This window comes from Haliaeetus leucocephalus, unplaced genomic scaffold, assembly GCF_000737465.1.
Source record: "Haliaeetus leucocephalus isolate CR32 unplaced genomic scaffold, Haliaeetus_leucocephalus-4.0 Scaffold484, whole genome shotgun sequence".
In the NCBI taxonomy this organism is placed as follows: Eukaryota; Metazoa; Chordata; class Aves; order Accipitriformes; family Accipitridae; genus Haliaeetus; species Haliaeetus leucocephalus.
Genome location: NW_010972920.1, coordinates 3,375,121 through 3,401,627, shown reverse-complemented (window position 1 = coordinate 3,401,627; position 26,507 = coordinate 3,375,121). Strand labels below are relative to the sequence as shown.

The following is a 26,507-nucleotide window of genomic DNA, read 5'->3' as shown; positions in this document are numbered from 1 at the left end:
ACAGGCTTGTGACATGCAAGATAGGATGACCCCTAAGTGGGTTTTACTTAATGAGCTCAGTGAAGCAGCCTACAGTGGTGTTGCTCTTAGCTTCTGTATTTCTAAGTATATTGATCAAGTGTCTGCATATTAAGGTATGGCTGTTATTTATGATTAACTTAATAATCATTACCTTAAATACACAGTTTGCAGGGATGAAATGTGGAATCTAAATGGGCGACAAAACCAGAGACTCAGGTAATGGGGTAAAAAGGGCTTGGTGAACTGGCACAGGGAGTTCAAGCAGCCTCAGTTACCTCTTGCATGAAGGGATTGAAGCAGGAGGTACTGAGTGGGCTCGGAGATGGAGCCCATTTCCATGAAGCTGTGACTGATGTGCAAATGGGTACAAAGGAATAGGAGAAAATGGTTCAAGGGAGTGTTCCGCCATTGCTAAAATTCTCATCCAAAACCTCATAAAACAACAAAATATTAAGTCCTAATAAATGATGACTAAAATGTTGTGTTAAAAAGCCTGAGTCAGGACTGTTCTCTGTGGGAGTACCTATTGCTGCGTGAAAATGCCCATCACTGTGTGGAAACTTACAATATGCATTACGAAGCTGTTTAGACTTAAAAATTCCAGTAGGCATCAGTCTCTGGACAAGCCAATTATGTTCTACCCCTGCCAGAAGCTGCATGTAATCATTGTCCCTCAGAAATCGAGCGTCAAGGATTTCTTCCTTCGTTCTCCCAGGCATTAAGACAAAACCACTTCCCCTTGGGTTCAGAAATGGACCTTCAGGGGAACTCTTGGGCACCTGTGCTGATCTGTACCATGAACTCAGAGATGAACTGGATTGTCTCTTGCTGCTCACCATGTCCTGAGACTTTTCTTCATCTTCTTCAGTAGTGGCACAGTCAAAGTGCTTGGTTGTGGGTATCTTTCCACCCAGGGGGAAAACTGTTGGTGCACCAGGAGTTGACTGATGCTTTGGAACAGACGCCGTAGGATTATTGTTTACTAAGTCTCCAATACTGATGAGATCAAATTCGGTGTCATCTATTGTTTCTGCTTGGGTGTCAACTTCAGGCACTTTGAGAGATCCGTTTCCCACCACAGCAGATTTCCCCAGCCGGTGACATGCAGAGGAGTCGCTGGCCATTTTCGGCTTGATGCTCGTTGATAGCACAGAAGCAGCCCCATTTGTGGGGGGACGTGCCTCAAAGGAGGGATCCTCTGTGCTATCTGCAGTTTCTCCTCCTGGCTGGACCCACGCAGCCTGGCTCTGGCACCGGGACGCTGGGGGGCCACCGCTGCCCTCCCTGCCACTCTCCTTGGTCCCGCAGCTCAGCTCTACCCAGGACGAAGACTTCTCCTCCTCCTCCTCCTCCTCCAGCCTGGTAGGAACGGAGTGAGGGGTGGAGAAGGAGGGAACTGCATTGTTCGCCTCCCCTGCTTTCTCTTCTGAAGAGCTCTTTCCACGGTGTCTTCCCTCCTGCAGCTCTTCTCTGCAAAGAGACACCTTGTCTACCAGCCTCCCAGCTAGAGGTGTGTCTGCCTCTAAGGAAGGCTGAGGAGATCTCCAACAGTTACGTCGAGGCTCTCGAGGAGAAGGATGCCAGGCTCTGGGAGGCAATGAGCGCAAGTATGCAGCTTGACCATTTTCATCAGATTCTGTTGTGCAACATTGCTCCTCCGCTGAGCCCTTTTCCTGCTGCTGCTCTTCCCTGGGACACCCTTTGCTGCTATTACAGTTGAGTTCCTCCCAGCTGGATGAATAACTTGATTTTGACAGCTTGCACCAAGAGCTGTCTGAAGTAGTGGTCTGACTCCTGTTTTGCCATCTGCCAAAAACTCCGCTTTCATCATTTGTTTCTGTTTCTAATGGCTCAATTTCTTCATTGAAGGAAATTTTCATCACATCAGAGCCAATGTATTTATTTCTCTGGCCACTGAGTCTCTCTGAGCTACTCCCTGCTTTTGGTGAAGTCAGCATTTTCGCAGCGCCTTTCCTCTGGTACACTATTTCTTCAGTAGTACACACAGTGTCTATGTTTTTGGTTTCTGTTCTTAAGGTTGTGATACAAGCTCCCACTTGGGTTTCTCCTGGTGTGGTTTTATGAATCCTGCAAGTATTTTCAAACACTTCACACACTGACAGATGATGCTGAGAATGCATGGCAAGGATCTTCTCAAAGCTGGCTTCCCCTTGCAGGATAGGTTTCTCTACTATGCCTTTATAACTGTCTGGAACATAAGACCTGGCATCAGAATTAGGGAAGCTTTCCACCTGCAGGTGCTTCTTCACGGATGTGATCAGAGACATGATCTCTTTGGCAAGCATTCCTTTCTCCTCCTCTTCTGTAAGTGAAGTGCTGTATGAATGCAGTTTTCCCATGGCTTCTCTACATAGTTGACTCACTTCATGGAGTTTCTCACTCTCCCCATAGAGCCATCGATGCACAGTTGTGAGGCAGAAAGCAGCTTTAATAAAACTGTGGAGCTCCTGCTTGCTGGTGACAGGACTCTTATCGTTCTTGGTGAGGAGGCCAATCTCAAAGGATTCTTTGGCTTCGGACAAGTAGAACTTTCTCTTTTCTGGGGGACAGTCCTTGGAGTGACTATAGGACAGCAAACACACCCCACGGATGTTCTGGGAGGGGATGAAAGAGGAGTGAAGGAGTTAAAAACCTGGACCTCTGTCAGAGATAAATAAAGGGTGGATAAAATACGTTTCTTTCCCTTATACAACTGGAAGGAAACGTCAGCTCTAACTGCCTGCTGCTGTGTTTCCTGGAGGAAATAACCTTGCTCTTTTTCCTTTGAAATAGCTACAATTAAAGGAGAAGCAGCATTTCCAGATGGGCTTGAAAGCCCATCGTTGCTCTGTGGACAAATACTGCTTTCCACCCATCTGCTTAGCTTCTGACTGGAGTTCAGAGCAACATATAGCATCATACCCACAACACAGACACAATACCCTGTATGATGCAATGTTTGAAAGCCAGGTTAGAGTCAAATTTAATAGCCTGGACTCTTCAAATAACACTTTCAGAATGAAGACTAATACTTACCACAGCTGTGAGGACAAACAACGGGGTGTACTGGCTGTAGGCTGCTGCTAGTTTGCAGGCCTCAGCAGCTGATAATAAGCGATGACTGAACTCTCGGAGAAGGTTCTAGCGAAACAAACAAACAAAAAAAAAACAAAAGGGAAAACCTCATCTCAAAGGCTTTCTTTCCAAAGAGGTGGGTCTACCTGGTAAGCAACCCTGTTAGATTGAAGCCAGGCAGCTTGGGATTTATTTCTTGTTTGTTGTAGTTTCCCTTAGCTGTCTGAGACCTTTGAGTCTTGACAGAATGCACCATCATATCTTAAACAACAACAGCCAGGTCTGTTTCTGCAGGAGACTTTTTGCTCAATGTGTCACTTTTTGACCCTATAAATATTCTATATATTGCACAGACACAGACATACACACTCTGTAAATACTCTTAATGTTTCTTTTTTCCTGAAGCAAGGCATCCTTCCATCTAGGTGCTAATGAACTTTTTTACCAGGAATGAATGGAAGTTTCTTCAGCCCTCTCAGCACAGGAGAGGAACCGGAGGAAGAACAAAGTGTGGGTGAATTTGGGACGACAACATACAGTCCATATGAAGAATCTACACGCACAAATATCAAACCAAGTCTTACCAGGTCAATCTCAGCATTGGTTTTAAAACGTATGTAATCCTTTTCGTTCATGGAAGCAAAGATGTCTGCCATAATACCCAAGGAAGTAGCAATTCCCTGAAACAGAAACGGAAAATTATTGTAGTGTTTTTCTCCTTGTATTTTGAATTTTACTGCTTACAATAAAGGAGGTTCTGTGTAGAACATAGGGGAAAAAAATCAAACCAAACAAACAAGATCCAAAGAGAAGCACTGCTAAGAAATTCAGAGACGTCATCTTGGTAGGGTTTTATTAATTTCAACTTGCAGAAAGCGTAGCCTGGTGGATACATTTGAGTTTCCATGAGTGGCAGCTATCCCTATTACCACTAACTCTAGGTTTCAACTTAAACAGCATTGCATTTTCTTTAGCACTGCATTTTCCCAAGGTGCTATTTGTGACAATGAAAGTGAAGTCTCATAATATCACCAAAAGCTGCATTAAGCCCTTGGCTAATCACATCTGAAATAAGACTCAATCTGTTTTACTGTTGTTTTTCAGAAAAGACCACAGAAAACCAAAAATTATGTTTAAGAATTGGCCACTTGATCCCAGTCTTTCTAAAAAATCTAGGGTGAAGAATGTCTAGAGAGATGATAGATGTAATAAATGCTCATCACACACAGCCCAAGAAAACAAGCATCTTTTTTAACACACTTCCCTAGCTTACTGCACAGTTTAAAAATCAAATAAACAGAGTTGGACAAAAGTCAAGAGTTCTTGGTGTTGATAGAATTGGTTTTTTTCTGGTAATTTGTAATTGGTTCTACAGAATCAATTAGAAAATAAGACATGAACATATAGCATATAGATCTATCAACTTGTTAATTGTGTCTCTCTCTGGAAGATTTGATCAATACATGCTAGCTAAGGGTCTGCCCAGCTAAACAGTTAAGAATGCTGGGAATTATCTAGATGCTATCCACAAAATTCACTACACATCTTTGCTCCCATAGAAATGTTCTGAGCTTGAGGTCAAGCTTTAAGGCATGGCATAGGAGAGGTGACGAGGTCTGGTTTTGTGGTATATCTTATGCTGGGGTACAATTACAAAACTTCTTAAAGCATCACCCTAGGACTTGCAAGACTTAGGTTCACATTCCTGTTTAGCTATGGATACACGGTGTGACTGTTGCTTCATCTACAGTGGGAAGATTAGCGTGGCCAAGTCTCACAAAGGTGTTAAAAGACAGATACGGTAGCTGTTGCAAGGTGTTCAGATACTGCAGTGCTGGGGAACACCCATCAGCCACAACAGATAGTGTAGCACAGCTCAGCAAATAAACATGCTTGGTTACCAGAAAAAAATAATTAGCCTTAGTCCTAATAAATGAATAAAATCTATGGCTGCATTCTGGAATTAGTCTGTCCTTGTCAGAGGCACCTGTGACATCCTAGGTGATGGTTCACTTCAGATGATTCTGCTTAATGAAAACTATTACTTTTCTTCCCCTGCAGGAAAAAAGGTGTCCGTAAGTCTGTGTATGCATGCGGAAACAATGTGCAATACAGACTTTGGCTAGAATATTTGTCCTGCACGTTAACCTTGTCTCAGGTGCATAATTGAAACATTATTGCTAAAAGACTTCTCTGAAGTAAACAAAAGCTTATCTGGAAGGATTATTAGATTGGCAAGGATATCCAGGGTGAAAAGGAAATACTACCTTTTTATCTGGTTGAGGAAGTTTGAAATATCCCACAACTGAAGCCCAAATCAACTCTGCTGCCTCATACCACATCCCTGAAATAAATCAGAAAAACAGTCATTAAGCAGATTACTGCTACAGATGGCTTTCAATAGTTTATTTTACACCTCCTTGAGTCAGGAGCCCTCAAAACAGTATAAAACCATACCATGGCGTTTTTTGCTTTGGTGACACTGAACATTTATTGGTTTCCTTTAGCTTTTGGCTGTGCATAAACACACATTTTATGCTCATAAAGGCCTTCAGCTCAACAGTCATGGAAGACGAAAGGTCACATCAAAAGCATAAAATTAGGCTGTTGGCCTCAAGTACCAAGCCCTGAATACAGAAGCCCATCATGCTGAAAACCAAGGATTTTCTTGTCTTGAGAGAGGAAATTGCTATGATGTACCTGTGATAAACTACTGCATGTCTTTGGGAACAACGAATTTGGGAAAAGCGTTAGCAAACATGGAGCAGCACCGGGAAAAAGGGAACAACATTTCAGAATGCTCCTCAGCTTCCAGTAAGATTAGTAATAAAATGGTGATTTCTAAAATGTGTTTGCCTGGTACATGGCTCTAAGTCCTTGCTGCAAACAGATGTGTGCACAGCTCATCTTCCGTGGCTGTGTTATGGGCATCAGGCAGGTGTTCTACACAAGCTAAAACTCTGACATATGCCAAATGTACCATTTTAAAGCCTGACTGCAAATAAAAAAAAATAGGGGAAAATCTTGAGCAGATATTTATAGAAAAAAGCCTTACCAAGCTTTTGCAGAATCTGTCCTCTGATTTGTAAGCAGACTGACTGAACGAGAATCCTATCGCTTTCCTTAGCATATTGCCAGGTACCTGCAGAAAGAGTGGAAAAGCTCAGTAGAGAATGAAAAATGTTGCTGTCATTTTAAGCCTCTGAGGGTAACTTAAATCCCAGTAAATTGACAGGATTCTCCCCATTGAATTCAGCTGGTTTGAGTCAGATAGATGACAAAGTGACAGTGCGTTAAAGAATATAAGTAGACAGCTATATGGGTATGCAGCTTGAGTGACAGCTATATAGAGCATAAAAACAATCTAAAAAGTGAAAAGTACCTCTATTCTGTGAAGTAACAAAAAGTCATTGTGTATCAACATTGTACAGAGTTCCACTAAAAACCAGTCAAAAGGATTAATATGGAATATCTTTGTTGTCACCAGTATATATAGCAGAGCAAAATACTTTTAACCACTGGCAAAACATGGGGTTTTTTTCAGATGTCGGTATCTCATGAAGATGAAAACAAAAGTTTTCTTGTTAACGCAGTATGATTACTTACACGAAGTCTTTTGTTATCAAATCTGTACTGGATTTCCGAATAGAATACGAAATAAAATCACTAAGCTTTCCTAAGTATTATGAACATTTCACTGCAATTCTCAGCACAAAGTATCTGTTCAACAACACATCTTCAATGCTGAACAAAGAAGTACTATCACTGAATATTATGAAAATAATCTTAAAGAAAAGCATAATCCCAAGAGAGATGAAATGCAGTGTTTGCACAGCCAGTTCTACTTCAATAGTGATAACTGGTATTTCGTTAAAAGCCCTCTGCGTGAAGATCCTTCTTGTACGAGAAATTCAGTTTCACATGAAAAACAAACCAACAAAACCCAGAACAGGCTTCTTAAATTTCTAAGTTTCATGGTTGTAGAGAAACCTGAGTGTATTGACTAAATAAACCCTGAAGGCTAAGAAAATGGAGAACAGATATAAAACCCTAAAATATATTGTCTCAAAAACGTAACTAAATAATAATTATGGATGTCTGTCAAAATTAATGAATTCTTACCATTAGAAATACATATCCCTCTAGACCTGAAACAAGCCACACGACCAGCAGTATAATCATGTGACAGAAAGGTAAAAAAAAGTAATTTCTACAAACATAATCATGCATTAAGGAATGGTCCCATTTTTATAGTTCTGCACATCTATCCAGTGATAGAAGAAACTGCTGTAAGAACCAGGACTCACTCTCTCTTTTTCTTAACCCCAAAAGATACTAAATAATTACACTGCAGTCTGCTACAGGTCTAGAATAAAGTATTCATTTAGTTCGTAGGTTCAGTGAGAATTTGGAGGATAAGCATTACTCTAACAATCTGGATTTTTGGGGGGCAGGGAATTGTCTTTGTTTTCTAGATCAGTCAATTGCTTGAAATTGGTCCACATTTTAAAATTCTCTAGGCAAAGAAATTTCTAGGAAGGCTGTCAGTCCAGAATATTTTCCCACCCAACTGAAAATATTCAAGGATGAATTATGGAAATTTCAAAACGAAGTTGCATTTTCCACATTTTAGCAAAGAATGGTGAAAAAAAGAGAAATGTGATGTAAGGAGTCATTACTGAGGTCAGACTGGTTGTATTTGAAGCTTCTGTGACTGTTAAAATTAGTATCAAAAACCCCACCAAAATAGCAAGTATGCAACTGGAAAAGAAATATATACGTACCTGTTGCTCCATTGTCACTAATAAGGCTGCTTAGGATATATTCAGCTTTTAAAAGTTTACCTGATTAAAAAAAAAAAAGATAGAAAATGAATATAAAAATGTATCATGTGGCATGAAGTGAACAAAAATATTCATCAGTGAAACCCCTGCAAATTGTACTCTTCTTCCCAGCACTGTCAGTGTGTCCACACTTAGACTAAACTTTCTAATTAAGTATGCACCGCAGATGCTACCTCATGCTCAGAAATCTCTTTGACATAGGCTATTTCACATATACAACAAATATTGCAGAAAATGCTGATGAGGCAACTGCTTCTAGCCAGATGCTTACTTCAGAAAATCTCATTGAGAAGCTGTATGATATTTAACCTGATACATCCTGATATCACCTGCACATAGATTTGTTGCTGTCAACAGTCATAAATGTACATGTACTACATTTTGTAATATGTGCTTGCACGGTAAGATGAAATTACGTATGTATCTGTTTTACTTAACACACTATACATTCCTGGAAGAGTGCTTAACCTTAAAATGTGAGAAAGTCTTCCTCGAGTCAAGCTCTGGTATTTCTGTTGAATTTCTGTGCACACTGTCTACGTTCTACAATGCGGCTTCAGTAAACCGACCGCAAGGATAAAACAACAGATACCTCTCCTTTATGGGGAAGGCTGAGGCTGTGTGTTGTTTTTAGAGTAAACCCAAACCCCGTGGCATAGGCAGGTGGCTCCAGGCACTCTTTTCTGACTCTGCTCCTTCCCATGCCTTGGGCTGCTGCAGGATTCAGAGCACGGGAGGTGGCAACAAGACTGGGGCAGGCACTGAGCTGCTGCCCACCCCACCAGTTGGGATTCCATGCTCTTATTTCTCTTCCAGAAGAAAGCAGTCTAGCCTGCTTCCTTCAGCAACAGAGCTGCTGGTTTCTGTCCCAAGAAAAGAAGGGTTTTGGAAACCCATTTTGGTCTCACCAGGAGGGGAAGCTCTGCAGATGCACCTCAAAGCCAGCTGACTTGACATCCCAGCACAGAAAGCATAGCCGCAGGCTATGCTGCCTCCCTGTCACCCTCTACCTAGCTTTTAAGAACCATCTTAAGTACCGAACATATAGCCAAAAAATATATAGAAAGGATGCAGCTTGCAACGCAAAGTGGGGATTCTGCCTTTCATCCTCCTGTCATATGGCTCAGAGGTTTTGTCGCATGGCCGGAGTCTCCCGTGGCAGGCTTGATGGGCTGCAGGAGACGCCTTAAGGTCTAATTTGATCAGCTTGATTCATGTTGAACCCTGCTTTTTGTCTCAATTGTCCAGCTGAATTCAAGAAGGCTGCTCCAGCCAGTGAAGCAGCGTAAGTGCTGGCTGAACTAGCCCATCAATTGGAGTGTGCCAGTACCCAGACACCACGGCAAAGGGAGCATGAGAAGCGCACAGCCACAGATAAAAATGGCTATGCAGGGAACTTATAGTTCTCTTTTCTGCAAATAAAATATTCCTTAGCTGGGTTTTTCAGAGCAGGTTTGTCTGGCTTTGTTTTCTTCTCCCCGATATGACAGTGGGAAGATACATTAAAAATCCTTCAGGTGTTGCCCACACGATAGGAATGGTGGAATTTATTTTGGTTTTAATCAGTTTATCCTCGAGGGATTGTAAGCTGCATTGTTTGCATAGTCAAGTGGTCCCACCGGAAAAAAAAAAAAAAAAGCAGCTGGGACAGTACAGAGAAAATGCCGGGATTCTAATTTACTTTTTAAAGGCCCTTGGTCAGAAGTATAGCAATTCAGATATCCCTGTTTGAAACCAGCAGGGAAGATTTGTTAAGGAACAAAAGCTCCAATTAGTATTTTCCACACCCTTTCACAATTTTCTCTCCTGCTTTTGGCTCTGAAACCCTTTATACCAGCCCCTTTGTGCTAGTGAGAGGAGCTGGGAGGGCTCAAGGGGGCTGGGAGTGGGCTGTGCGTTTGAAAAGATGGCACCGGGGCCGTAAGCATGTCATCCCCAGCACGGGACAAAGTATCTTCTTCAAAGTCAAGTAGTTCCTAACTGGGCTTGAGCTGAGAAAATGGAGCAGTACCTGTGTTGACAGAGAGGCGAGCCTGGCGGATGAGCACCTGAGGACTGATTGGCGTGGTGGGTTGCAGCCTGTGCAGACCCTTGGCAATCCGAAGAAGTTTGCTGGAGGCATCAATCCAATACAGGAACCGGTCAACCAGGAACACAATAGCAGTTGCCGTTAAGCAGTCCTTGACCATGATGGAGGCTTTCAAATAAACCTGAAAAGAACACCAGTGCCATGGGGCAGCCTTGGAGAAACTCACCTTGCAAAGGCTCACTGAACTGACTACAGAAAATATTCAGCTTTAGTAACCCTCTGCCTAACGATGCTGCCTATATGCCATTTCAAAACAGATGGGATATCCTTAGTTATTTGCTATAAAGTGGCTACACAGTTTTTGCAGCAAGTGAAGTACTGAACATTACGAGAAGCAAATATTCACTAGCAATTAAAAGGCTGTCTCAAAATTTCCAGCCATCTGAAAATCTCTATGTTCCTAGGCATTTATATAACATATATTTATATAAAAATAAACCTTTGTGGCAGTGATTAGATAGGATTTATTATAACCTGTAATTATGACTAGTCCTGATCACATCTTCATTTTAAGATAGGAAGGTTCCAGCTGTTTATTTTGTTTGAGCCATAGATATCATTCCTGAATTTTTTTTGGTCTTTCTAATTGTTGTTTAGTATTTGGAACTGCATAATCTGGTGGTCTGTTAATGAATTTAAATCACGCCCGACAGATTACTAGCAGTAATAACAATTAGTTTAAAAGGAGGACGTGAGTCTGGAAAGACTGGAAATGGTCACTACAGCCATTGTCCCAGATGGAGCTCAAGCCATCCACTCCTTTGTACACCACAAACAAGCAAACAGGCCAGGAGTCTGACGTTTTTCCCCTGCAGGTCATTTTTACTGACTACTAAGTCTGTACGAACTCTCTTGGATTCCCACAGTGGCTGGGACCGACATGAAGAATCAGCCCGAGCTCCTGAGATCGCATGCTGTTAAGAGGACAGGAGACCAGCAAAGACAGCCACGAGGAGGCACACGGCCTCATCGCAGTTGCAGAAGTCCACACGGACCTGTGGACATCTACCAAAACCCGACCCCTTCCCATGGCGGGCAGGGGTTGGCACTCTTGCCCGGCGGAGCGAGGAGGTGGCTCCACATGCTGAAATCCAGGCGATTCCCATTTTACGGGTTTGTCGCACAGGGTGGTGCGCAGTCATTGTTTCACTGGAACGTCTGCCTGAAATACAACCGTCGGCTGTAAGGAAAGACCCATCTCTTCAGCTGTGGAGCCTCACGGGTGCCCTGACCTGTCCGGTCTTCACGGCCACCAGCCATTCCGCAGCCTCACGCTGCCAACAAGGAGCCCGGCCTCCTACTGCCCAGCCTGGCCCCAACACCCAGGAGCTGGCAATGGTTGAGGACTGCTTTGCGGTGTGGTCAATCACAAGAGGAAAGAAAAAACAGAAAACACCTTAAACCACACAAAGGCTCCTCAGAAAGAAGGATGCGTTTCTCCTCTCATTCATGTCAGCAAGTAACTCCGCTTCTGACAGAGTAAAAGCAACACAGGGGAGGGAGGATCAGGCCCCACAGCACTATCAGAGGATGAGAGACTGCCAAGAAAACTTTGTCCAAATCCCTACTAGAACATCAAATTTGGCAGCTATCTCCCACTTTTGTCTTAGCACCAGCCTCCTTCCCTTGCCTTCCTTGTGGAAACGCACAGGCAGAGCCAGAGAGACAGCAATGTCCACGAACTGCTTTAAACACCGCGCAGGCTCCTTGGACTCATCCCCAGCCTCATTTCTATTCTCTTTGCTTTTAGCTCAGAGCCCCACAATCTGAAAGCAAGACTCGTTCCTGAGTTTGAGCAGCATAACCACCATCTGAGGCGTGCAGGAGAAAGCCTATGTCAAACCATTTGGAGAAGAGCCTACGGTATACAGCATGAAGGCCGGCTTGCAGCACCGATCTGTTGCAAGTATTTGCTAGCTTGTTTGCACTTTGGCGAGGCGGATTTGTACAAATTTCCTTTTTTTTTTCCCGGAGCCTGAGTTGGATTTTCTAAGAGGATGGCACTTGAAAAGGATTCCTGGAGCCGGGCACGCACAACTCCGCTTGTGCCGGCCAACAATGGAGGAATCCCCCTCTCCAAGCACCTGTAAACTGACACTGCAAACCAGCCATTCGAAATGCTCATCAACAGGCCATATATTTAAGCACAGAGCATCGCCTAATCTATTTTTTTTTTCCTCCCCTTCTTCCTTTAATAGATCGGAGCACAAAAGCCTGAGAGAGGGTGACCTACCAAACAAAAGAGCCTTTGAGTTCCTAGGAAAAGTAGACTTGGAGGAGGATGGAAGGAATCCAAGTGGCCCTATTATTTCCACTTGCACTAATTAGACATTTTTCTGTCAGCTATTGAGCACTGCTGAGAGGCCAAACTCACTGAATTCATTTCTAAAGTGTTTACAGAAGTTTGCATCTGTTTGTGTCTCTTCAGGAGGAAAATAAGCACTTCAATAGCATTGTGGAAAATCTAAACGAAGCATCCTATTCTGAAGGGCTTGGCAGTCTTGCAGCTGCATAATTTAACTCTCCGCTCAATGCCGAAACCTCTTGTGTCCCTCTCCAAACCCAAATGGACACAAAATGTAGAAAAGTCAAGCCAGGGAGAGAAACTCGGCTATTTTTTTTTAAAAGGCAGGGCTGCATGCTGTGTGGCACACAGAAACACGGTTCGATGTCAATCTTTGTAATTATGTCCCCCCTGTTCCGAGCAGTACACCGAGAAACTAATACCCGCTCCTTTCATTCCCTGCCAACTCGTGTGGCTGGAAAATTCCTCAGCACCTACAGCTAATGCACCGGCGTGCTGGGCACGCACCCAAACCACGCACAAAGACCCTCCCCATGCCACTCTGAAATGAAACGGGGCAGCGGCTCCCTGTCACCCTGCCCAGACCCAGGGAAACCCTATTGACTTCCAAGATGTCGCAGCCTACCCCACCACAATCAGAAACTCGCTGCGCTCGCCGCAGCCGGACACTTTGTTCTGCATAGCGGGCTAGTGCCCTAAACAGATTTACTCGCTTTCTTTATCGCTTTAAAGCCAATGTAGGCGCATCTACACAGAGAGAGAGAGAGACAGAAAGAGCGAGGTACGTGCGCACTTTGTTTTCACATCTGTGTCCATGATGTGAAATGCATATGTCTAATTGAGTTTATGACACAAAGGGAACCTCGCGGCTGGGAAGTGGAATCAGGTGGTGAGAGAATTAAATTTGCACCAGATTTCTATACATGGACCATTGGGGAAAATGCAAAACAGCCTTTAGTGAAGGGTTTTTTTCCTTAATGGCGATGAGTGGGAGGGTGTGCTGTTTGCATGGTTTCCTGCATTAGTGGGTTAGCTCCTCCTCATGCCGGGGCTGAAGTTTGGGTCCCAGCTTTGGGTTCAAAGCCACGACGCCTCCTTTGCATTGACAATGGGGGCCGCTCCCGAGAGAGGGGAGAAGCTCAGAACCGGAGCCATCTGGCACTAGGACTGGCAGGAAAGCGTCAAAGGGAAATTATTGGTGCATAGTAAATGAGGATGAGGAGGAGGGGAAGAAAATAGGGGAAAATCTTTATGTGGCAGCTGATGTAAGAGGAATTACAAGCCCAAATAAATGAAATATTGATTTAATCCACTCTCTCTGCCCTCTTTATAAAGTGAAGATCCCGGAGGCAACACCCCCCCAACCCCAGCCTGTGGGCTCGGGAGGGTCCCTTTTGGAAAAACGCCTCTGCAAGCAGCGAGGTTCGAAAGCAGGGGCAGGAATCATTTCATTTTCAGAGTGTCCCCTCAGTTTTGCAGGGGCTCTGGATTTCTGTGTTTGCTTATATCCATTCGTCTCAGACTGTTTCAGTCTTTGTTTCATCTATAACTGCAGCTGAGGTTTAAAATCTTAAAAAGAAACCCAAAACCAATAGCAGTCAACAAAGAATTTCTAATTCTGTGCACAAGGCAGGAGTTTCAGTGGCACATGCTTCCAGGTGCTTTAGTTCTCTCCCAAGAGCTGTTCCTAGTTAGCACTTCACTGAACCCTAACAAATTGCCCGGTTTTCTTTCCCGCTACATTCGTCCCCTGTCAGATTAAACACAGAGTCACAACACCAATGGATTTGGCTGAAGTCTTTCACCCTTTTACCCCACGCGCTGTTAGCAAAGCCTGTCTTTCCAAGAGACCAAAGCTGCTGTCACCGCACGGGACTTCTCTATCAATCTCTGCCTTTCAGCTGGCAATCAGAGCCCACTTGACAAATAACAAGGAATTAAGCCTCCTACCACCTCTGTGATGGGCAGAAGAAAGCATGTCTGCGAGGTGCAGACGGATACGCTTGAAACATGGGATGGTCAAGTCACACAGTAAATAGCTGCAGACTGAGGAATAAGAAGCTCCTGGACACTTTCCTCTGTGCTCAGAGCAGTGGAGAACCCCATTTAAAGGCTTGAGCTTCTGAAGCTGTTAATTAGCTCAAGTTATTCGTCCTGAAGGCAATGGAGAGTTGGACATTTATTCAATGGGAGCAGCGATAGGTCCATTATTAGCAGCTTAAAACACCACAGAACGGGTCAGTTTTTTACAACCAACCACATCTTGCTTCACCAACTGAGAAGTGCTAGAGCGAGAATAACTCACGCTTTTCTCAAAAGCCCCCCCTTTTTTGCAATTTAACTTGCCACTGATTTCATTGTACTGCTGTTGGGATGTTCCACGTGCTGCTCTCGGCTTCCACTCTCTAGCTGAGATCCACTGCTGTTTGCAGGAAGCAAAGCTCCAGCAGAGCGGTGCCTGGAGAGTCCCGCTGGCAGGACCAGCTCCGTCCCTTGCAGGATGGAGGGGGCCTCCCACAGCCCATCAAACACAAAGCAGAGAAGGCACCATATCCCTGACCAACCTGCTGTTGGCATGTGTAGCTCTCAGCACTGGGTAGCCATAACGAAGGGAGTGCACCTACCCGTGGGGGCAAGTGGGAGAACCATCTGTGTGATGAACTTGAGCGGTCTCAGGAAGGAGGAAAGCAGCAGGCGGCTCAGGCTGCTCAACAGCAGCATTTTGGGGTGAGGACAGAAGCAGAACCCTTTAAAGTGCCGAGGAAGCTCCTTGAGGGGGAGTTCCTGGAGGCCTCGTGTATCCGACAAGGCAGCAGGGGTTTGGGGGACCGCAGTCATCTGCAGGAGTACCTGTTCTTAATTATTAACAAGGATAGGTGCAACAATCTTTTTGTGGCCCAGATTTGTCCTGCTGGGCTCTATTTATCAACTATTATGGAAATAGACTATTTATAAACTATTGTGGAAATTCCCTGTGGTACATTAAAATACTATGTTGAAGGGGATATTTTAACACTTAAAAATAGCTGAGTGCCAGTGACACCCCCCCCCCGCCCCGAGAGGGCAGCATTGAGACCATTATAATTAGCTGAAAATCCAAGAGTCTCTTTCCTAAATCTGTGTCCTCAAAACATCAACCCATTTGAGAAGTACTTTAATTTGGAAGGAAAACACAACATATCAATCTCAGTAATACAACATTTAAAGTCTTTTCCAGGGAGGAAATACTCCATAAAGCTGCATCTGAGAAGAGGAGATCCTAGCCATGAGCAAAGTGAACTGACTGCCCTGCAGGTACCCAGGATCAGGCTTCCCATTTTTTTTATTTGGTGCTCCAACATAAATTCTGCTGTTGTTTTCCCACACAGGCAGCAGAAGACCGAGTGCTTTGCAGCGTTGCGTGCTGGCAGCATCAGGGCAGTCACCCTGGGCAGCTGAAGCTCTCCTCTCTGCGCCTGATCTCTGATACTTCTCATTTACAAAGCGTCAAGGATTGCCCAGCGTAAGGGAGGCTGGGGTCCCACAGAGTCCCTCTCGGGCTGAATTCAGCCCACAGCCACAGCTCTCCCTTACGTCACTCTCTGTTTCACTGGGATCACCCAAGAAGAGCTCTTATGAGGCAGGTAGCAAAAGGTCAGCCTGAACAACCAAGATCCTAGGGCTATGATTTAGGGCTTTAATTCTCCTGTTACCACACCAACAGTTAGAAGGAGGAGAAAACTAAATCCTCAGCCCCCTCTTTAGCTCTTTTTCAAAGGCTTCCAGCTCTTAAGTACCACACACACACCTAAGGGTAGTTAGGGCATGTCCCTCAGAATGGTTTCCCTAATGGCAATCCATCACCACGTAATTAGCCAAGGCCCAGGCAAGGGCTGTGGGGCCTTATTTTCTACTGTTTTCAATATTCCCATTAACTCCCGTGAAATTCTGTGCCAGCAGGGCCAGGATCCGCGCTCCCCCATCCACGGCAGAGAGCATGGGGTCAGCCTGCACAGCTCCCTACAGCGGGTGCAGAGGGACCTGCAGGAGCCCTACTCTTGGGGGCTTTTCCTTTTGTATTCGCACTGTACCTATCCCAGCAGATCCTGGTCCATGGCTGAATGCCTGAGCCTGGATGCAGAAACTATTGATATGTAAGATAAAAATGAAGTAAAGCCCCACATCATCAGAATGGATTTGAAAACAGGCTCTGATCTTGCAAAAAAATAATAAAAATATTAATGTGGCATGAATCATCCCACAAGAGAACTACTTGTGTGTATAGAGGTGTCCTTCAATGAAACCCACAACAGGGTTTGTGGGATCAAACACGTGTACATGGGCATGTTGCCCTCTATTGGCTGGTTACCGAGAGTAAGGCTATTTCCATCCCTTGGGATAGCGAAGATCTGCAGGAAGGGTAACTAACCCCTGGCAGCCTCCCTTCTGGATCTGCAGCCCCAGTCTGAACCCCACAGCACATGTGGCATTCAGAGAGAAAAAGTAATCCCTCCTTATTTATACTTGTCAGCAAGGATGCTGTTGCAATTTTGATTTGGCTTTCATTTGTTAAAAACAAAAATCCCAGTGCTTCCCAGTTTTTGCTTTCGATACAGATGTTGCTTATCGCCCTTCAAGCCCTAGTGCAGATTCTCACCGAAGGGGCGTTCAGGCTGGGACAGGGGCTGCAGGATGGGTTTGGTTTGCTAGCCGATGGCAGCTCTTAGGGAGGCCCTCTTAAAACCTGCTAGGAAAATGTGGAAAACAGTATGTTGAGCTTGTTGAACGGGGGTGGCCTTTGTATTAGTTGGCGAATCCCTGGCAGGGAAAAGAAGAAAAAAAAAAGCCAAACCAAAAAACCCTACCTTCGATAAGATGCAAAGATTTTGTAAAACCTGGTTTGCCTCAAGGATTACAGTAAATCTGTTGCCTTAAAATCCCTAGGGAGATTCAGTAATTTCACATACTGAAGAGAGAGGGGGGAAAAAAAGTTTGTGTACATTGCCAAAATCTGCCCTGAGCCCTGCTCCAGAAGCAGCATGTCTCCCATTGAACCAAGGCTGCAGCGAGAGAGTGCCGAGGAAAGCCTGGCTTGCCGCTACCCCCTGTCTCCCCCCCAAGCTGGTTTTGCCATGCCTTCCTACTGCTTCAGCCAGCGTGCAGAAGTAATGAGCATCCCGCAGCAAAGGCAAAGAAGAGCACTTTAAAAGGCTGCTGGTGCAGGTGGCTCTGCCTTCTTGATACGTCAAACTAGCATGCAGCCGCCAGCAATGAGTATCCCACTTTTTAAAGTGCAACACTAAGGCAAACCCTTGAAGCCAAAGCTTAATCGGCTTACTCACTGTGCTGGTCTCATGGAGCTTTTCAGCCTACTCACAGAGTAAAACATCCTCACGGTGAGCCCTGGTAGACAGCTCTGCCTCCTCATAACACCACCAGTGTGTTATGGTAATGAAGTGCCTTTCATTCAGGGATCTCAAAGCACTTTTTAAATGTAATGAATTACGGTTTATGAGCTTATTCTAAGCATGGCAAATTAAAATAAACAGTCATGAAAAATTTTAAAGGTTTTTCTGAACAATAAATCGACAAAGACTTATCTTCTTTTCCTCCAGGGAATTAAATTATCCTTCTGTCCCTCATGCCAAAAAAAAAAAAAAACAAAAAACCAACCAAAGAAGAAAAAAAGTTGCTCAGACTTTTATCTTTCCTCATCACACTGTAATCACTTCTCTTCAGCCACATTTCCCCCCCCAGCTTTTTATTCAAAGAACTGAAGCAGCCTTTGCTCTGCCTTGAAATTTTATTTTAAAAAAAAGGGAGGAGGGGGGGAAGGAATGGATGAAGGGGAAAAAAAATCCCTTTTCCTGACTAATACTAATAATACAGGTCAAAATGTCAGTCTGTCTACAATTAAATGGAAAACAAAAAAGGTTTTCCCTTTTTCCCATGGTACAATGGCACTGGAATATAAATTACCGATGAAGATGAAATAATACTTCAAAGCACATGGGGAAAGGCAGCACAACGTTTACAAAGTATTTGCAACCGCAGGATGAAACATTGAAGACAACGGTAACCAATGGACTTCAGGGGGTGTCGGTGAATAGTCCAAAACTAGCATGCGGTAGGATTTTAGGTCCCTATAGTCTATGACCCCATGATATGCTTTGTTTAACAAGGGCAGCTGCAGTTATCAACAGATGTTTCAGCAATAAATAATTGGTATCATCTCAGAAAAGATCCATCTACCTGGGGAGAAGGCATAATGCTGCAAACACTGCTCCACTATTACAGCCACATTAATCTCCCATCTAGCCAGGTCTCTCAGGGAGTTTACTGCAGGTGTTTATCCTGGGAGAGAGCAGACAAACGCTCCAAAGTTAGAGAGCTGCGCGGGGATTGTAAAGGAGGTCAACCTCTGCCATAAATTTCTGTCTAAGGCCACACACACCAAAGAGAAAAAAGAAAATAAATACCCAAGAAGCAGCCGCTCCCTGCCCACCCACACCCCCCCCCGCAAGCAAATTTAGGATCCCTGCAATAGGGGATGCTGGGTCTGACACTTCCCAGCTCTGCAGTTGGCTTTTCTGAGCTTCTCATTGCTCAGTGCTATTCAAAGTAATCGTCATCTTCAAACAAAACTTGCTGGCCTTACTTGGGCAGGGCTCTCTCTGAAGCAGGTGAAACCTCCTGGCCACCTTGGAGTTAACAGCAGTTTTGCAGCTGGGATTTCAGCAGGGCCAGACCTTCCTGTCCCAAACCCCCCAGATTTTCAGGCCAGACTGCCCCTTGTCACAAGGAAAGGGACTGTGCTGGCTTCAGACATTAACCACAGTAAGCAAAAAACCACAAAAACTTCACAAACCTCATCTGTACTTTGTCTGTCCTGCCAAAGGGATAGTCATTAGCCTAGATACTACGTTTACCATTGAAAAGGGAATCCTCTATTTGCTTCAAGTCATGTCTGACATGCCTCCAACAAAATCAGAAAAGCAAAAAACAATCCACATTTCTTGCCGCTTTCTAATCTTTAAGCTCAAAAATTACCACCTTACAGGATGGGATCCCCAAGCACCATTTGGATCCTGCCACTTTACACAGCCAAGTATCCTTTACTCACAAGAGAAGTCACATTAAAATCTTGCCTTTCCTGCCTAGGTTTTGGTCAGCTTTGGTCCGCAAAGGGATCCGGTCAAGTAATTTTCTTGAAAAAAGGAAAGCAGGTCATGAATTGTGCAAGCCTACTAAAGTGAGTAATCCTCATTGCCTCTGAGCAGTGCTGAACTAAACAAGGCACAGCTTTTTTTTCAATTTCATAGTTTTTTTTTTAAACTTTATGTAAACATTCAGCATTTTACTTTTATTATAATGCCAGTTCTTCAGGGAAGAGGTAAACATTACCTTGCTGGAAACAGAAACAGAACTGCCCTGTGGCCTGAGCATGAAAGTGAGCAGAAACAGCATAAATGCAGTCAAAGTCATCGCTGCATGTTTCAGTGAACAAGGCTATTGTTCTGCAAGGTGCTCAATGCATGCACAATCCCTATATACCTCTGGGATCACTTCTAGACAAGGCAGAGCAAGCGCCCTCCGCTCTGCAATGTCTTTGTCGTTACTATCTAGGCACTTTTTTCCTTGCACAGCAGCAGCCAAATGCCTGGACACGCTCAAAACTTTATCACTTGAATCCATTTTATCTTCCCTGCACTGGGAGAGCACATAAAACTGCAGGTACCAGTAAGACCTCAAACCAACAGCCTTGCATGGTATTGCACACCCATCTGCCGCGAGCCATGTAGCCAACAGACCAGAAGCCTAACCCTGAGGCAGAGCTCCCACTGATCTCACAACCTTGGCTTGGCTGCAGTGGCAGCAGAGAGCAGGACTTCCATTCTCCTGGAATATGCAGTGGTGACATGGAGATGAACTGTCTCACAAGGAGGAGGAAACCATGATTCACACATGTTGCTTCATAGCAACTTCAACAAAAAAAATCCGAAACTATATGTAGCTTCAGCGTCCCTCTCTTGTCTGAAGACTGAAACAAATACAAGTCACATCTCTATTTTGGCCCTTTGGCCTTTGTGAGCAGCCCCATCGCAACACAGACTTGCTTGCCTCTGCCTGCCAAGCAGTTCCTCACCTGCTGCTGCCACTGTGCAAAAAACCAAGCCTCTGAACCCACCAGGGCTCTGCATACTCTCAAGCACCTCAGCGGGACATTTTATGCAACAGGTGTGTTGAACTTCATACCAGCAAATCCGGGAGCCTCGCGCTGATCATATCTTGCAGGTTTGTTTTGTCTTCTGGGCCAAGGTCTTGTTTGTATTGCCACTTCTCCGGTACAAAGGGCCACTTCATTTCCTTTGCCTCCTCCAGAAGGGTTCTCAAGTCCTCGGGAAGCAAAGCTGAAAAGGTCAAAGAGCAGGTAAAGATATTGCAGCGGGTTCAGCCACAACACTTACGACAGAGCACCTACCCTGCAAAAAGCATACCTCCCCTCCCTTTCAGACCTTCTCCCAGTTGCTACCAGCTCTTAGCTCTTGCCACCAGCCTCATCCGGAGGGAAGGTGAGCTCGCCTGTCATCCGTTACCCTTGGCTGCTCTGCCCTCCAGGTAAATGGGAGCTATCAGCCATTAAAAAGGCTTTTAGCAGGAAGTCTCGCTGGCTGGTGGCTGGCTGGGCGTGAAGAGCTGCTCCAAGACAGACAGGAGGAAACCTGTTTCCCCATATGAGGAGAGGACTTCTGGCAGAGCAAACGAGGCCAACAGCGCAGAAGACCTGTCCCCCTTGCTCAGGGCTTGCTGGTGACAGGGGCAGAGCCAGCTTGAAAACCCACAACCCAACTGGGAGATAAACCCGGACCATATAAAGCTATTAGTCAAAGATCTAAAGGGATATAATGAATAACAAGCATACACTCTTGAGAATAATTATTTGACTGATAATTCGGTAAAAAAAAGTTGTTGGCCTGAGTTACTCAACCTGCTCTCAAAGCAGTAGTTATAGACTACAGGACACACTCTTCCTCAGCACAAGAGAGCTCCCTGCTATAGCAAGACAAAATGGTTTAACCCACGTGCCTGGGAACCACTGTTAACATGGCAGTGCCCACAGACGTATGGCAGATACCAGCTGAAGCCTTGCCATGAGATTCCCTGTTTGAAGCTGACGCATCTTCTTTGAAGCTGCCCTAGCCAAGTAATTTACACTAGCTGAGGAGCTGGCCTGAGCTTCTGCATTTCTCTTGCAGTTTGCAACAGCAGTTAAAAAGAAGAGGAGAAAGTACCCTTGGTCCAGGCATGCTCCTATCCAGGCACAGCCAACATGGAGCCACACGGAAACTCCAGTCCTCGTGCCTTTCATGTGAGGGTTTCCAAACCCTACCCAAAGCACAGCTTCCCTCCCACCTGGAAAGGCCAAGCACAAAGGAGTCAAAAGACAGATTTTTTTTCTTGGATGAGGGCAAAGCACTCCCAATTCCCACACCTGGCCCGATCCTCCAGCAACGTGCCAGAGCTCGCAAGGCAACAACGCAGTTTGGCCCATGCCCATGCCCTGCTCCCTCCCCGGGCTGGCTCTTCACCTCCCATATAACCATCGGCTTCGAATGGATCTCCAACCTGACCCAACTAAAGATGCAGTTGCTAGTAGGAGCACACAGCTAGAGATCTGGGCTTGGATTTGTCCCTTCCTTTCAGCTGCAGCCCACATTTTAATTTTCCTTGAAACTGGGGTGAAGCTGCAGCTTGAGTGTGCTGTGCTGTGCTAACCGCTTGGCCGGGCAGACTCTCTGGCCAATAAAAGTGGATTAACAAGGATTATTGACCAGATGGGGTTAACGGTGATCATCAGCTGCAGATCTAGCCCCTTCTGGCCATTAATCCTCAGAAAAAGCCCAGCTCAGAGACCATCATTGCTTTAACGAGGCAATGCAATAAATGTATTACTACATATTTTTTAATCAGTCCTTTACAGATGACTGCAGGAAGCACAGTATATAAAAAGTCTAATTCATGCTCATATTACAGTGCATTCACCGGTACATTTTTCCTAGGAAAAAGTGGCAAGTCAGATATTGAGGGCCTTTTTCCCAAAAAGTCACCTTTAAAAAGATACCACTTTTTCCAAACCATATTTTCTCACTTTTTGCTGCAGCTCTGGATATGCTTCCTGTTACACATCCCAGCTTCACGTGCAGCCACGTTTCCCTTCACCTCTGAAGTGGTGTCTGGAGGGGCTCAGCCCTCCAAGCCATGGCAAGGTGGCCAAGCGGCATAGCTGGAGGGGAAAGGAGGTCGTGCTCCCATCCTCACACCTCTCACTGCAAAATCAATGCAGGAGCAGGGATACCCATCCTATCACAAGGAACGCAAAATGACGGACAGAAGGTTTTATCCCCCCATACAGAAGGAGGAAGACCGAGCATCCCAAAATCTTTTCCAAAGGAAGATGGGGGGGGCGTGAAGGCAGTCACAGCAAGCACATGTTTTGCCATGTGATCCCAGAGGACTGACATTTTGGGGACCGACCTACAGAAAGAGAAATAGGATGCTTACACAAACAGCCTTTCTGTCTCCTTCTCCACCTTCTCCTTCTGTCTTTCCCACACAAACTCACTCTTACCAAAATAACACTGAAACAGGAAAAAAATAATAGTGTCAGCAACTATGAAAATAATCAGTGGGATAATGTACACATTGGTATTCTGTCTAAAGCATAAAGGTATTACTGCTGTCCTCTTGTTCCTATTTTCCATGCTATCCTTAATTAAACCTTAATCCTCCTCCTACTTGATGCACTAAAGAACAAAGAATATAGCCAAATTCTTGAATATTGAACTTTGATTTTTAAAGCAGCATCCCCAGCAATCACTACTGGCGAGCTGGTTAGAAAAGGAAACCATGGTAACATTTTCAGAAGGATTTGGCCATTTAGGAGCCTTCAGTCATCTTTGGGGTTGGACATTCAAGTAAGCCTAGCAGGATACTGCTTCGAGCCTTGCTGTGACGTCTAGTTGTCACCACATGGAAATAAACACAATTAGTGTGTCAATGACAATAAAACATGTTGTATCGCAAGAACATCCACTAGAACCACACCAACCAGTTGGGGAGCTCGTGTGAACAGTCCTGCAGTTTTCAGCTAAAATCCAACTCCCAGGACAAGAGTTTACTCTTGTAACAGATAGCTGGTCTCACTGCAGGCAATACAAATTCATTAATTAATGAAGGCTGAACTGGCACAGAAGTTGATTGGAATGATCTGTAGCCTAAAAAGAAATAAAAAAGCAATCCAGACCCACCTAACACCCATTCTGCCCCCTCAACTAAAGCAAGTTAAGGATGCGCTCCTCCTCTCCCCTCTCCCCTCTCCCCTGCCCCATTTATATGTATTTGGCTTTCAGTTCCTCTTGCGCCTGGTCTGAGAAAGCCAGGGCGAACAAAGGCAGCCTTGGGGGGAGAGGGGGTCGAAGAAACCCCCTCCGCCTCTGCACTAGGAGGGTCCCCGTGAAGCCAAGAGCCACCAACCTGCCAGGCCCTGCCTTCCCCGGGCAGAGAGCCCCAGCAGTTATTAATGTCGCTGTCACTGCCCCGCTGCTGGGTAATTTTCTTTCAGCTGATGGGAACACGGTCCTCCGAAAACCCGAGCATCACTTCAGGCTCTGATTGCCCATTTCCTGAAGCAGTTTACCTGAAGGACCATGTCTAATCGAGTGATTATAAGGGCACTGATTTACCTTATCTGGAACTAAAGTGATTATTTCTCATACTTTGTGGTATTTAATAGGAGAAAAGGAGGGAGGAGGATGAGGGGAAAAAAGCACTACCTGATTAGGAGTTCAAGAGCCTATTCTAAGGAACCATAATAAAACTTAAAAGAATTTCTGATGAGGAAACAAAGTACCCTTTGTTGAAAACAAAAACGAAGAGAAAAATCTTCCAGTATCCATAACAGAAACCTATACCCCACCCTTCACTGCAAACGGACTTAGGTGCTTCAGAAAAAGACAGCTGACCTCCCAGCAAGAACCAGGATGGTTGGAAAAACATATTCTCAATGGCTCCGCGCTCCGAGACAAACAAAGGATTTTAAAGATCAAATTAACGTTATGGACAAGTCATTCATGCAAAGCAAAACTAAACACTATTAACACTAAACTGGAAAATGGACGGTACTGCAGATGAGTCACGCAAAGGCAAACCTGCACATAAATAGACTTTTTGTGTTTTTTTGCTAATGCCTTTGTTTTTCCCCCAGAAATTTCACCTTCATCCTTTACTATATTCTTCCGTACTTGCTAAAGTTATTTTTCTGTGTGGCAGAAAGGGGTACATAACCTCCCTACCCTGTACCAAAAAGGTGTAATTCAAACAAGTTCAGCAATTCAAACATAGCTTTTATTTCATGAATAAAAAAAGCTGTGGCAATGAAGTTATGTAGCCCTCTGAAAGTCTGAACCTAGATAAAACTGAACCGAGTGTATTACATCCTTTCATGATTGACATGAACTGGATTTCCACTGCAATTAAAAAATAATAAATTTTTTACAAACCACTCTCAAAGCACCACAACAATACCAAAATAAATGCTAGTTTCCAGCAGGTAATGCCAGCATTAAAACAAATGAAGAACCCTTCTATTACAGCTCTCTCGTTAAATACTGCTTCCTTTCCCGGTTATTTATTCCAGCCATTAGCCAGCATGGATTTTCTTTTCAAGAGGCATATTGCAAGTTTTTTTCTTTGGACACCACTTAATAGAGGTCACACACATTTTACAACATAAAGATTCAGGCAATGAGCTCTTTAATATATCAGGAGAAGCTGACAAACAGAAAAGGCCCTCCCCCAGTTCTTATGAAAGGAGAGGAAATATGTGCCCTTATTCAGAAGTTGCATCCTTTTTTTTCTTTTTTTTTTTTTAATAACTGAAATTTATGTGCATCAGCAAACTTGTGGGCATTGTCTTCCCAAACTAAACTGTTCCTTACAGCCTCATGTTTACTGAAGCCTAAAATTAGAACTGACAGCAATTCACTGCAACAAAGTGGACTTCTTTCCCTGCCTGCCTGTAGCCCGCATCCCATTCATGGCCTCGAAATCCAGGCATCTCTAGACACTCATCTGCCAGGAGAAGAAAAATAGGGCAGGGCTGAGGACCGGCGGCTGCTGCCGTGGTCCTGCCGCCTCTCCTGGGGACCTCACCTTGGCACCGCTGGTATTCTCGCTCGTCTTCCTCGCCCGTGTCAGCCTTTGCTGACAGGAGCGCGTCCAGAGCTTGCTTGCACTCCTGCAGCAGCATGGCCACGGCGTTTTGATTATTCATGAAGGCTGATCCCACTCGGCTGTGAATTGGGTGTCCCCGGGTGCACGGTGATCAATTACTTAAGAGAAGACACGGATTCTAAATGAAAAGGATCCCTTCAAGGCTGAGGTACCTGGTGAACAAAGGACGGGGAAAATGATTAACTAAAGTATCATCAATTATCTGAAAGGCTCAAGCAGGGAGAAATAATAGGGGAAATACATGAAAATACATGACAGCCTCGGAGGACTTTATTAGAGGAGTGTGTGAAATTACTGCAGGGTCTCAGTGACAAACTGTGCGAGGCGAACATCTCCGAGGTGCCAGGGAGAAAGGACGGGCTCTTCAATGGAGCTGTGAAACCCCAAGCAGGGAAGTGACTAGCCAGGCTGTGCCGAAGCCCTTTGCACCTGGGAGGCTCAGGCTGTCGCACGCTGTTAGCCGGGATTGAATGGCAGAGCCGTGCGCGGTCTGAACTCACGGAGGATGTTGTGTGCGTTTATCAGACCGTGGGGGACGTCTCTTTTACCCTGGGGCCTAGGACCACATTGCTCGCTCACCTCCTCTCACGCTAGCCCCGTTCCTGCCACATAACATGGCGTCCTACCACAGGTTGGTTGAGGCAGTGGAGCAAAAATAGTCTTTGAAGGAGCCCACCAGAATGAAAAGTCTTTTTGCTGATGCTGCAGCACGCAGCAGGAGCTCACCTAGCACAAAGCCACAGGCCTTCTAGATGGGCGCTGGAGTTGATCACAGCTCCACCAGCTCTGTGACAGACAGAAAGGACTGGGGCTTTCGATCCAGTTGAAAAAAAAACACATCAAGGCTCGTTTTTTGTCACAGCCAGGTCTCCACAATCAGACCAGCTCTCAGGAGCCTTTC

The 26,507-nt window shown here is 44.9% G+C and overlaps 1 protein-coding gene across 1 annotated transcript in view; it reads right to left on the bottom strand.

The window, feature by feature from the left end:
* ALPK1 (alpha-kinase 1) overlaps positions 1-25,646 on the bottom strand; it is a 30,944-nt gene extending 5,298 nt beyond the window's left edge. The window contains exons 1-9 of the mRNA XM_010575537.1: positions 25,526-25,646; positions 20,570-20,724; positions 9,952-10,150; positions 7,881-7,940; positions 6,152-6,238; positions 5,364-5,440; positions 3,681-3,776; positions 3,058-3,162; positions 587-2,636 (exon numbers count right to left, since the gene is read on the bottom strand). Of these exons, the coding sequence (XP_010573839.1) occupies positions 587-2,636; positions 3,058-3,162; positions 3,681-3,776; positions 5,364-5,440; positions 6,152-6,238; positions 7,881-7,940; positions 9,952-10,150; positions 20,570-20,724; positions 25,526-25,646 (2,950 nt within the window). The remainder of the gene's footprint in view (positions 1-586; positions 2,637-3,057; positions 3,163-3,680; positions 3,777-5,363; positions 5,441-6,151; positions 6,239-7,880; positions 7,941-9,951; positions 10,151-20,569; positions 20,725-25,525) is intronic.
* Between the last annotated feature and the right edge of the window lie 861 nt (positions 25,647-26,507).